Source organism: Plecotus auritus (assembly GCF_963455305.1).
Source record: "Plecotus auritus genome assembly, chromosome: 1".
Taxonomy (NCBI): domain Eukaryota; kingdom Metazoa; phylum Chordata; class Mammalia; order Chiroptera; family Vespertilionidae; genus Plecotus; species Plecotus auritus.
Window position 1 is genome coordinate 6201726 of NC_137770.1, and position 12362 is coordinate 6214087.

The 12362-nt window shown below is 57.6% G+C and overlaps 1 protein-coding gene across 1 annotated transcript in view; it reads right to left on the minus strand.

The window, feature by feature from the left end:
- SYNE3 (spectrin repeat containing nuclear envelope family member 3) overlaps positions 1-12362 on the minus strand; it is a 68732-nt gene that overhangs the window by 13432 nt on the left and 42938 nt on the right. Inside the window, exons 6-11 of the mRNA XM_080669527.1 lie at positions 11305-11652; positions 9348-9484; positions 7728-7902; positions 4996-5178; positions 2694-2837; positions 1745-1879 (exon numbers count right to left, since the gene is read on the minus strand). Of these exons, the coding sequence (XP_080525653.1) occupies positions 1745-1879; positions 2694-2837; positions 4996-5178; positions 7728-7902; positions 9348-9484; positions 11305-11652 (1122 nt within the window). The remainder of the gene's footprint in view (positions 1-1744; positions 1880-2693; positions 2838-4995; positions 5179-7727; positions 7903-9347; positions 9485-11304; positions 11653-12362) is intronic.

Below are 12362 nucleotides of genomic sequence, written 5' to 3' on the forward strand. Positions count from 1 at the left end.
CTCCCTTCCTCTCTCTGAAATCAATAAAAACACGTGTTGTTTTTTTTCATTTTCATTATAAAGGTGATGTTTGCTGTGTCTATGGGCTCTGTGGCACCTCAAGGGTGGGGTCAGTGGTTCTTATTTCTCTACAGTCCCCTGCCTCAACCTGGGGACCAGTAGCTGCTAACTTAGTAAACGGAGTGAAATGAACTCATCGAGACCTCAGCCCTCATGCAGACCGAGGGGGCTACATGGGTAGAGCTGTATTTCCCGAAACTCGGGGGGTTGGGTAGCCCTGCTGGTGATGGGGTAGGTGTCAGCAGAGACAGTGGGAGTGTGGGGCGTGGGGAGCACAGTCCACATCCCACAGGGTCTTCTCAGGCCCCGCCCACACCCACGTTTATTGGGGCCTGAGCTTAGAATCTGACTCCAGTTGCCATGCAAACCCGAAGAGATGTTGGCAGCTTTAATGACCACGCGGACTGCGCAGGGAATGCGGCTGCTTCGGCCTCGGGGTTGCTGGCCTTCCAGAAAACCTCGCCGCTGGAGGCACCACAGGCCGCCCCTGGGGAGGGCCACTGCCCGCCTCCTCCCTCCTTGGTGTGGTCACCGCGGCGGCCACTTACGTTTCGAAAGACATTATTTTTTCTAATAAATTACTTCCCTTTTGTTTATATTTTCTACTGTAGAAAGGGCATTATATTAAAATGTTAAATGGTGTGGCTACGGACACTACCTGTGAGTCTCAGGACTGCCAAGAGGCTGTCAGGAACACTTGTTATTAACGAGGGCATGTTGCCCGGGGGGTGGGGGACGGCTCAGACAGTTTTCCTGAAGTGAGGCCGCCTGAGGGCCAGCTTTGCGCTCCTGCGGCCCTGGTGACAGGTGGCGGCTGCAGCCCGCATTTCGTATTTCTACGTGCCCTCAAGGGAATGTGGAAGGACCTCAATGTCCATTCCCACCGCTCACAAGGGAGTCAGTCCTACTTAGCACCAGAATGACCCAGGCGGCCACTAGAGGGCACTGCAGGCACGGCGCCAGGCCACCAGGTGCACCTTTCAACCTCGCCCTAAGGTGGCAAACGTGTGGGCCACTGCCCGCTGGGCTTTGGGGACCATCTGCCTGGTGCCCTGTTCTTCGGCCCGGCCCAGGTGGAACTGTATACAATAGGCCCTCGGGTTACGTCGGAGATCCACTCCTACGGCGCAGCGTCACGCGATTTTCGCCGTACGTCGGAACCCACCTCCCTAAGCACCTGTGTCACTCACATGGAGCACATACACAGCAGTAATGAAGTGAAACAGTAAAAAACATTTAAAAGAATGATAACAATTCCCGACCTTCACTTGTGGTAAATAAATAATAAAAAACATAAAGCACATATGTACATACGTCAAAGTGATGGAACTGTTTTTTTTAATAAATAAATGGGAGATGGCGACGTAACCATGAAACGACATACGTCGAGTCCGACGTAACCCGAGGACTAAGCCTGTACAGACGTGCTGGCTGCTAACTCTGTCCATCTGCCCACTGGGCGTAACCCCGGGAGAACAGGGGCCTTGCCCACCGGTTCTCGCTGCCCTCTGCCTAGGGCCCAGATCACTGCCTGGCCCACACAGGAGGTGCTCAGTGACGGTCTGCTGAGGAAGCGAGGAAGGGAAAGGACGGGAGGAAGGAAAAGAAGCACTGGCAGGAGTGAGGAAGAAGAGGGAAGGCCCGGGGAGGGTCAGATCCGGCCGGGTGTCTGCACGGCCCTTACCTCCAGGGACCTCTGCAGGGCCTGGCAGTCGGCGGAGAGCTGGTCCATTTTGTGCTGGTGGTTGGGGTTCCCCTGGATGAGAGGCCTGGTGGCCTCCACCTGCACCCCCAGGTCCAGCCCCTCTTCCTGCAGCCCCTGCAGCAGAGGAAGCGGTCAGTGGGGCTGACCTTCCTGGAGCCTCTCGCACGGGTGCTGATCAGGGTGGGGGGGGGGGCTCTGAGTGGGACACGGGGGAGGGTCTCGGAGGGTGGGGCTCCCCAACTCCTGCGGCTGCACCTCATGGCCATCTGATGGGCCCATCTCAGGACCGGTGAGAGTTTTCATGAGATGGGAGTATCCTGAGGCACCATGAGAATAAATGGGGGGGCCAACGCCCATCTGGACTCTTAGGTGAGGGCCAGCCCGCGACATGAAGAGCCGACCCCAGCTTTGGCTGTAAAGCCGCACATGCACCACTTTTAACACCTTCCCGAGAACACTCGCAACTTGCACGTGCGCTGTGCTGGGGTTACATGATACTCGTTAGAAGCCAGCAGCTCCTCACCCAGCGACAAAGGTCAACCAGCGCCGAGGGACCGACCCGTGTGGTTTAAAACGTTTCTTCTCGGAGCCCACTAGGTTTATTTCACTGGGGGCCTCTGGACTCGTTAGGAACACTTAGCAAAGCAACTTTACAAACACGGTCAACGTCGGACTTTGGAACCATGGAGTAAGCAGAAAGGCAGCTTATCGTTTTTGTAAGCTGGAGAGCCAGCAGTCTGGAGGCGCTGAGGGCCCTGCGAGGCCAAGAACCCCCAGTAAATCAGCTGAGGTGAAAGGTCAGGGCTCTCGTGTCTAAGTGTCTGGTGGGGGCCGGCCGCTGCTTGGCCGGTTACTGCTAAGGTGGGGGCTGCTTCCTGGTGCACTGAGCACCTGAGCAGAGGCCACTCGGGCCCCACAGACCCCTTACCTGCAGCCTTGACAGCTGGGCCTGTTTCCCAGGAAGGTCCCGCTGAAGCCCATTCTCGGCTCGGACCCTGGTCTGGAGGTCTGAGAGCGTCCTCTGCAGGGGCTCGAAAGCAGTCCCGAAGTCTTTGTGCTGAGCAAGCAAGCTCTGGGGACACAGAATGAGCAGCACACAAGTGAAGTGCTTCCCTCCCAACCCAGCTGCTTTCTCCAGCCTTCTCCAGGGCCACTCACACTCACTCAGGCGGCACCGCCTCCAGGAAGCCTTCCCAGAGCTCTTGAGGGAGTTGAGCGCTCCTCCTCAGAGTCACCATAGTACCCTCACATATAACTCTTCTGCCCTCTCAACAGAGGTCGGCAGAGTACATCTGTACCACACACCCCTAGTCCCCTCAGAGGTCTGTTTGTTAATAAAGTTTTATTGGGACACAGCCATGCCCACTCCTTTGCAGCTGCTCTCTTGCCGCAGTGGCATAGTTGAGGGCTGCAGCAGAGAGCATCTGCCTTGCAAACCCTAGAATGTTCGTTACTGAGGTCAGTGCGATCACAGATGTGCAGTTCTCAGCATGCGCCCGGCCCTGTCAGTGCCTCACAGACCACAGCTATCACCATCATCACCATCATCACCATCACCATCATCACCATCATCGCCATCATCGCCATCACCATCATCACCACCATCATCTCCACCATCATCACCATCACCATCATCACCACCATCATCTTAAACACCACCATCATCACCACCATCAGCACCATCATCATAAACACCACCATCACCATCACCACCATCAGCACCATCATCACCACCATCACCACCACCATCAGCACCATCATCACCACCATCACCACCATCATCATCACCATTGTCACCATCACCATCATCACCACCATCACCATCATCGCCATCACCATCACCATCATCACCACCACCACCATCACCACCATCATCTCCACCATCAACACCATCACCATCATCACCACCATCATCTCCATCATCATAAACACCACCATCACCATCACTACCATCAGCACCATCATCACCACCACCATCAGCACCACCATCACCACCATCATCATCACCACCATCATCATCACCATTGTCACCATCACCATCATCACCACCATCACCATCATCACCATCATCATCACCACCATCACCACCATCATCACCATCACCATCATCGCCATCATCATCACCACCACCATCATCTCCACCATCATCACCATCACCATCATCACCACCATCATCTTAAACACCACCATCATCTCCACCATCATCACCATCACCATCATCACCACCATCATCTCCATCATCATGAACACCACCATCACCATCACTACCATCAGCACCATCATCACCACCATCACCACCATCATCATCACCATTGTCACCATCACCATCATCACCACCATCACCATCATCGCCATCACCATCACCATCATCACCACCACCACCATCACCACCATCATCTCCACCATCAACACCATCACCATCATCACCACCATCATCTCCATCATCATAAACACCACCATCACCATCACTACCATCAGCACCATCATCACCACCACCATCAGCACCACCATCACCACCATCATCATCACCACCATCATCATCACCATTGTCACCATCACCATCATCACCACCATCACCATCATCACCACCATCACCACCATCACCATCATCTCCATCATCATCAACACCACCATCACCATCATATCCATCATCATCAACACCACCATCATCACCATCATCATCACCACCATCACCACCATCATCACCATCACCATCATCGCCATCATCATCACCACCACCATCATCATCATCATTATCACCATCATCACCATCACCATCATGAGAGGCTCAGCAAACATTTGTAACATAAAGAATAAAATGCCTGCAGCATGCCACATTGCATCTTTGATTTAGTGCCATCATTTGGAAACATGTCCCTAATAATAGCAGCTTCCAGGTAACCAGGCGCCGGAAGCTTACATTTGTTTCTCTGCATTTTCTCAGTGGACACCCCAGCTCTCTGCGGAAGGCAGTTCACTGACTGCAGTGCAGCGAGGGGACTTGAGGGCAGGATCAGGGGCAGAGAGGCAGCCAGGAGACCAGTCAGAACAGCCACACAATCATCCCCCCAGTTGATAGATGAGGAGCCCTCGGTTGGGAGGCGCAGGGCCGCACAGTGCACATGCTGGGGCTCAGGTCCAAATGCAGCTGCCTGCCCGGGAAGGGTGGCGTCCTCAGTGGCCCCCCCGGCCGACAGCGGCCCCGTGCGGCCAACAGCGGCAGCGCTCACCTGCAGCTTGCTCTTCCTCTGCAGGAGGCTGTTGTGGAGCAGGTCCCGGTCCCTCACGGAACTCGCCACCTGCTCCAGGAGGGCCCCCGCTTTGTCCTGGCCAAAGACGCTGCCCAGCAGGTCCGTCTTCAGGGGCAGCATCGTCAGCTGCTGCTTCAGGCGGGAGCTCTCGGTCAGGGCCGCCTGCAGAGACAGGCTGCGTCAGCCACGGGCAGGACGGGCAGCGGGGCCTGGCACCCGCCAGGAGCGCACCTGTTTGCTGCGACTGCCCCGGCTCTGAGGCAGCAGCAAACCTAAGAACAGGCCGCAGGAATGCGCGAGGGAGGCCTGAATTTCAGGGTCAACTGGATTCCTCTCACCCCGCACACCCATCCTATTATCAAAGCTGAGCACCCTCCTCAGCAGATGCTCAGCAAGTATCTATAATAACAAAAGCGTAATATGCAAATCGACCGAACCCCGAACAGTGGAACAACCATCCGGACGACTATGCTATGACACCCACTGGCGCCAGGCCAGCCAAGGTGGGTGCGATGCGATTGGTTGGGGGCCCAGTCATCACCCCATGATCGCCCTGCAGAGGGAGGCCCAGGCCACTGGCCGGCGGGCTGGGGATCTCCCTCTTTGGGGCGATCCATCACAGAGCCCCGGCCAGTGGGCGGAGCCTACCTCTTTGGGGTGATCTATCGCAGGGCTCCTGAACTGTGAGAGGGCACAGGCCGGGCTGAGGGACACCGCCCACCACCAGTGCATGAATTTCGTGCACCGGGCCTCTAGTTTGTAACATAAAGAGTAAGCTGTTGCCCTACCTGCATGTCTTGGAAATCCGTCTCTCCATCCCCACTGCCACTGTCCTCACTGCAGCCAAACCCAAACCAAACCAGTCCGATCCTCTACCCAGTGACTCCTTCACCAGCGGCAGTGGGCCACCCCCAGGTGGTCTGGAGGACATTCTGAGGGGGCTAAGGGCCTATGGGAGCACACCCAGGGGGAACTCAGGACGGCTCCCCACAGGAGGTGGCGACTGAATGGAGTCACGATACATGGGAGCTCACCAGGCAGAGAGGACCTAACGGGACTCAGAAGCCTCCTTGTAATGGGCAGCTGCTCCCACACAGCCTGACCTCTGCCTAGCCTCCTCCTCCAGGAAGCCTGCCCTGACCACATTCCCAGCTACACTCGCTCTCCCTGCCCCTAAGCCCTTGCCAAGCCTCAGGCTCCTGCTGACGAGCCAGTTGTTTGGGGGAAGGCCCAGGGTCCTAGAGGCCAGGGGCATTGTTGTCAGCTGGCCAGAGTCCTTTCATTTTTACCTAATGATGTTACTGAGACACTGAGCGAGGCACAGGGCTGGGACAGGAAGAGCAAAGACCAACCCAGGTAGGTAATTGCAAGCCAGGCCGACAGCGAGTGTTTTCCTAAGTTTTCAACCCAGTGGGTGTTCAGGGCAGAAGTGGATTTCCTGGGTGGGGAAATCCAAGGAGGCTCCTTGGAGGAGGCAGTACTGACAACCTCCCTGGAAGGGCTACGGGAGTCTCTGGAGGGAGAGTGGTCTCATGGTGTGATCGACCACCCAGAGGTCAGGCCTCGGGAGGTAGGGGTCACCTGCACCTCCCTTTCACCAAACCCAGACATAACATCCCGGGGTTCAGCATTCAGGCTGGGGAGCTGCGATCGTGAATTGGACTAGATCCTAGCTGGGAGGCCTTGGGCAGTTCTGAGCCTCCGTTTCCTCATCTGTAAAATAGGGGTGCTCACTCACACCCCAGTGCGTGGGGTTGTCAAGAGGCCTAAACGAGACGATGCCTACAAAGCACTTAGCGTGCACGGGATGGAAGTTGTGAAGGGCTGACACAACGGGGAAAGTCAGCCCTTCTCAGCTGCCAGCATTTAACCGGCGGCCCTGGGTTGAATTGTGTCTGCCCCAAAAGGTCCGGAGAAGTCCAAGCCTCCCCCCACCTCAGACTGTGATTGTGGCGAGCCGGCACGGCCATGGCCTACTCAGCCCCAGGGTGCCGCATGTGCTGTGCCAGCTCAGCCAGGTTCGGTGAGCCTGCGTGGGGGCGGTGAAGGATTGAGAAAAGACAGACAAGAGAAGAAAGCTGGGTCTGGGTGAGACACTGTCCTCTCTGATGGAGAGCGAGCGACAGAGCCACGGACTACAAGCCCTGTCTTTCTTTTATAGCCAGATGCCTCGAGGCAAAGTAAGGGCGTGGTCAAGGTGTTTACAACATTCTCGTGGGTTTCGATCCTACTCAATGACATGCACCTGAACTCTATCAAGCCCACATCACTCAGGCACGTGGGCCACGTGTTCGGACCACAGGTTCAAGCTGACAGCTATAGCTGTTGGCTTTAATGGTGCTGGGAGGGCCCTGCCCTCCACGCTGGGACTTGCATGTGGCCATGAGAGGACTGTGCCCTCTCATTAGTCTGAGGCTTGAACCTGTCCAAACACTGTAGCCGCTCTCCACGTGTGACCTTCCTGGGAGGTGGGTCTGTGCAGAGGTAGCGGGTAGAGGGGGGTCACCCAGGCACCGGCTCTGCCTCTGAGGAGGACCCTTGTCTCCCGTGTTGATATGTCCTGGGCACGCGGGACGCCTGTGCCTGACCCGGGGCAGTGAGCTCCGCCCAGATGTCAGAGGGCCCGGGAACACGCCCGCACTGCGAGGGTGACGGAGGTGCCGCGCCTGGCTGGCGGCCGCCCCGGCTTCGTGGCCAGCCCTCCCGGTTACCTCGATCTGCGGCAGGAAGGTGTGGATGGAGGGCAGGTCAGGCAGGCTGGCCGTGACGTCCAGGAGCCGCTGGGCCAGCTCCCGCCACAGCTGCAGATCCTGCAGAGGCCGCTGGAAACGCCGCCACAGCTCCACGCCCGCGGCATTGCGCAGCCGGGCGCTCTTCCCTTTCATGCTGCCGGGGCCGAGGAGGGGAGAAGCCAGGCAGGAGACAGGGTCAGCCCAGGCGTGCGCTCCACCCCGACCCCAGGGAGCCCGCCTGCATTGCTCCCCGGGGGGGTCCCTCCCCTATCGTGCCGGCTGCTGGGGGCACCTAAATGGCAGAGGCCCATGCCCTCGGGACAGAAGTGCCCCGGAAAAAGGCAGCCCTCCAACAGACTTGCAGCCGGCGTCACGGCCAGGGAGCGCCAAGCTCTCAAGAGGAAGCGTGGGGTCCCGACAGGCGCTGCGTGCCCCGAGGCACCTCGTCAAGCAAACAGACCTTTTCTTGAGCAAGAGACCCTGGTCCCAGGCCCACGTAACTCCTACAGATGGTTTTTCCACGGCGACGCCCAGCACCCAGGCAGAGGCCAGCAGCCCCAGACACCTCAGCAGAGCAACGGGAGGGCCCCCCCCGGCCCACGCAGCTTCGTGCTCAGAAGAGGCCAGCACCCCCTGCCCCACCGTCACCACCACCACCACCACCACCACCACCAGGCTGGCACCCCCGGGGCATCTGGCTGCTGCTCTGAAAGTGCCGAGGTGGGGCCTGAGCGCACTGTGGGGCAGAGACACCCCGCAAGGGGGAGCCCCTGGGTCCATGCTAAAGGAGCCCCAGGAACAGGCAGAGGAATGAGCTGCGGATGGGTGAGTTCTGAACACCTCTCAGGCTCACGTAGCCAAAATGGCTACGGATTCCGAGTGGCCCGTGTTCGGTGGCACAGAGCGTGGGTGCTGGGCCTGCTGGTCTGCGCTGCTGGGAGAGCGGAGGGCCCTGCGCCCGGGCCGTGGCCGAGGGGAGCAGAGGCGGCGTGGCGATGGGCTCAGGGGCTCCGCCCGCACCGTCAGCCGCAGGGGCCTGGTGTCTGTCCTGAGGAGTCCTCCCCTCGGCCACTGCCTGGTGGCCCCAGCGCCAGCGTAAGCTGCACTGGGAGACGGGATGGAAGTGGTGAACAAGCACTTCGCACGGAGGAAGCCAACGCCAGGCCTCTGTCTGGAGTGAAATGTAAAATACTACCCAAATGGTTAGGGACTGGCCTGGCTCAGGGGTTGAGTGTCGACCTATGAACCAGGAGGTCACGGTTCGATTCCGGTTGGGGCACATGCCTGGGTTGCGGGCTCCATCCCCAGTAGGGGGCATGCAGGAGGCAGCCGATCCATGATTCTCTCTCATCATTGATGTTGCTCTTTCTCTCTCTCCCTCTCCCTCCCTCTCTGAAATCAATAAAATATATTTATTTTAAAGAAAGGGACCATAACTAGACAGAGCAAGCTGACACCCTGGATGCCCGTCACTGAGAGGTACCAGGTTGCAAGAGAAAGCAGCCCGCCTCCTGGAGGCAGCGTTCGATGGGGAGAGAAGGCCCCGAGTCCCGCCTCCTCGGCCCCCCAGCCCCCCCTGGGCCCCCACAGCCCCCACACCTCTGGAACTCCTGGACGGCCTGGACGACGCTGTCGGGGAGCTGCTGCAGGTCGTGGGGGAAGACGATGAGCTCCCTCAGCTGGGCCTGCAGCCGGTCCACCCGGGGCTCCTCCGTGGCCAGCGCCGCCCGCGTCGCCTGCGGCACAAATGCCCCCCGAGGGGGTGGTGAGTCCGGGACAGGACAGGGTGTGTGCTCAGGGCGGTGAGCATGGCTGGTGGGAGTGGGCCTGGGGGACGCTGCTCCCCCACCTCCCACCCTGCCTCACGCCAAGCTGGTCTTTCTCTTGATATCACCGCCCCCCCGGCGTTGTCACCAACACCTCACAGCACAGGCGACCAGTCCCCAGGAACGCTGACACCGTGCTGCGTGCTCCGGGTGCCTCATTCCTTCCAGCCTCTCCCGGATTCTGGAGGGCGAGTCTCCTGTCCCCATTGCCTAGGCAAGGAACCTCGTCTACGAGTTTTATTTTTTGTTAATCCTCACCAGAGGACATTTTTCCATTGCTTTTTAGAGAGAGTGCAAGAGAGAGGGAAAGATAGAAATATCAATGTGAGAGAAACACATTGATGGGTTGCCTCCTGCACGAACCCTGACCAGGGCTTGGGCCGGGGAGGAGCCTGAAACTGAGGCACGTGCCCTTGATTGGAACTGAACCCAGGACCCTTCAGTCCACAGGCCGATGCTCTATCCACTGAGCCAGACGGGCCAGGGCCCTAAGCACGTCCTGTTTTCCGGAGTGCATAAGGAACTGTGGGGGAGGGGCTCTGACCCACATCCCCATTTCGCCTTTGCGATGAAATTCCGTCTCCCGAAGGCATCCAGTTGGCAAGGAGAGGAGCCAGGACTTGAACCCAGCAGTCCGATCCCAAAGTCCCCGGCCTTAACCACTGCACCGCACCTCCACCTGGGGCCAGGCGGCCAGTGCCAAAGGGAAACAAGTCCCTGTGCATGAAGTTGACCGTCACAGTGGAATGGGCTTTAGATGAGGGTGAGTGGGCCCTCGAGTACGTGTGCCTCGTTCCTACCCCCACGAACAGAGTTCTGCATGTGGGCGAACATTAGAAGGGAGAGCGAGCACAGGACGAGGGGAGTGGACAGGGGTCTGGGCGGTTTGCTTTCAGATATTTCCGCGAACGGAACTGATGTGGAGCGAACCCGCTGAGTTAATATATGACGACAGGAATGGGGAGGTGTTTACCTTTATTTTAAAAATTTCACTGTCCACAAGTCAGGCCTCCTGTGCATATGCGGTGGGGGGGGGGGGAGGGCTCTGATTGGACATCACATCTGAGTTGGAACCCACCCCACCCTCCCCAGGGTGGGCATGTCTGCTCGGTCTCCCAGACCCCCTGTTGGTTGGTCACCATCTCCACACTCGGAGCTTTCCCTCCCACCTAACGCTCTGCTCAGGAAGCCCACCCCACATCCACCTCCAGGCAGGGACGTGGCGGACCTGGAGACAATGCACCTCTGGTCTTATTCACCCACGGACTCATCATGTGATCCTAGGGTGATGGGAACAAAAAAATCTCTCCAGCCCTAACCGGTTTGGCTCAGTGGATAGAGCGTTGGCCTGTGGACTGAAAGGTCCCAGGTTCGATTCCGGTCAAGGGCATGTACCTTGGTTGCAGGCACATCCCCAGTAGGAGGTGTGCAGGAGGCAGCTGATCGATGTTTCTCTCTCATCGATGTTTCTCTCTATCCCTCTCCCTTCCTCTCTGTAAAAAAATCAATAAAATATATTTTTTAAAAGAAATCTCTCCAGGCCTCAGTCTCCTCTTCCGGCAAATGGGTACAAACACCCAACTTGGGTTAACACCCCAAGATCCAGGAAAAGCGGAGTGAGTGTGTTTAGGGCTTTCCGTGATCTCCCACCGCAAGGGTGAGCTTCAAGGAGCGACACCCCAAGGCGCCTCCGCCGTCTGGACTGCGTGGCTTGGACAAACCCTGCTTACCGAGTAGAGTCTCCAGCGGGCCACCAGCTCGTCCTCGGTCCCCGCCTTCGCCGGGGGCTGCAGGCCCTCCTCCGCCAGCCTCCGAAGGCCCTTCCGGAACTCTCCCAGCTCGGCCTCCAGCTGCGACCTCTGCCGCTCAAAGGCTCCCGTGGACTCGAGCAGGCCGCGCAGCCGCCCCTCCTCCTCCTCACAGAGGCCGCGAAGTTTCTCCAGAACTTTCCGCATCTCCTCCAGTTCTCGGGTGATCTTCTCGGCACCCAGAGGAGAGGTGTTCTGGATGACCCCCACCGCCTGTTCCTCCAGCCTCCTCAGAGACTCCTCGCCCCGGGGCAAATCCTTGGCAATGTCCTGGAGGGGAGCATGGGAGGACAGAAGACCATGAGGGCACCTCCTGCTCAGCACTGACGCCCAGAGGCGGGGGAGAGCAGCGGCACCTGTCCAAGGGGTGGACTGTCTGCCTCAGCAGCCCTGACTCACAGCGTGAGGCTGTGACTCCCGCCCACATCCTTCCTAGTCTTCTCAGAGCCCAGGAGCACGTCATCTCGGGGGGGGGGGGACCCCCTCTTTAACACCCCAGACATTGGCTAGTCTGCCTTTCTAACAAGGCAGAGCCGGCTCAGGCAGAGCCTTCGGCCGCAGCCGCGTGGAGCCGGGCAGAACCCCACGACCCCGTTTGGTTTCATGATGTTCACCTGTACGGTTACCTGCTAATTAGGAGTGAGTGCTTGTTATCCACTTACGACGATGCGATCAAGTTTCTTTTTAAAATAAATGGTCATTGGCCTTTAATTTTTTTAAAAAATTGTTCTACAAACACCTTTAAATCTATTTTATTTGAAATTGCCTTTAAAATGAAGTATACAGGCCTTAGGTGTCACTGTTCAGAGTTTTGAGAAATATGCATGCATGCTCATGTAGTCCACCTTGTTATCAAAATATACAGCATCTCTAACATCCTGGAAGATTCTAGAACTTATTTGAAATCATAGGAGATGTTATCTACTGAAACTGGCTTCTTTCACTCAGCATAATGCTTTTTCAGATTCTGCTGTATATCA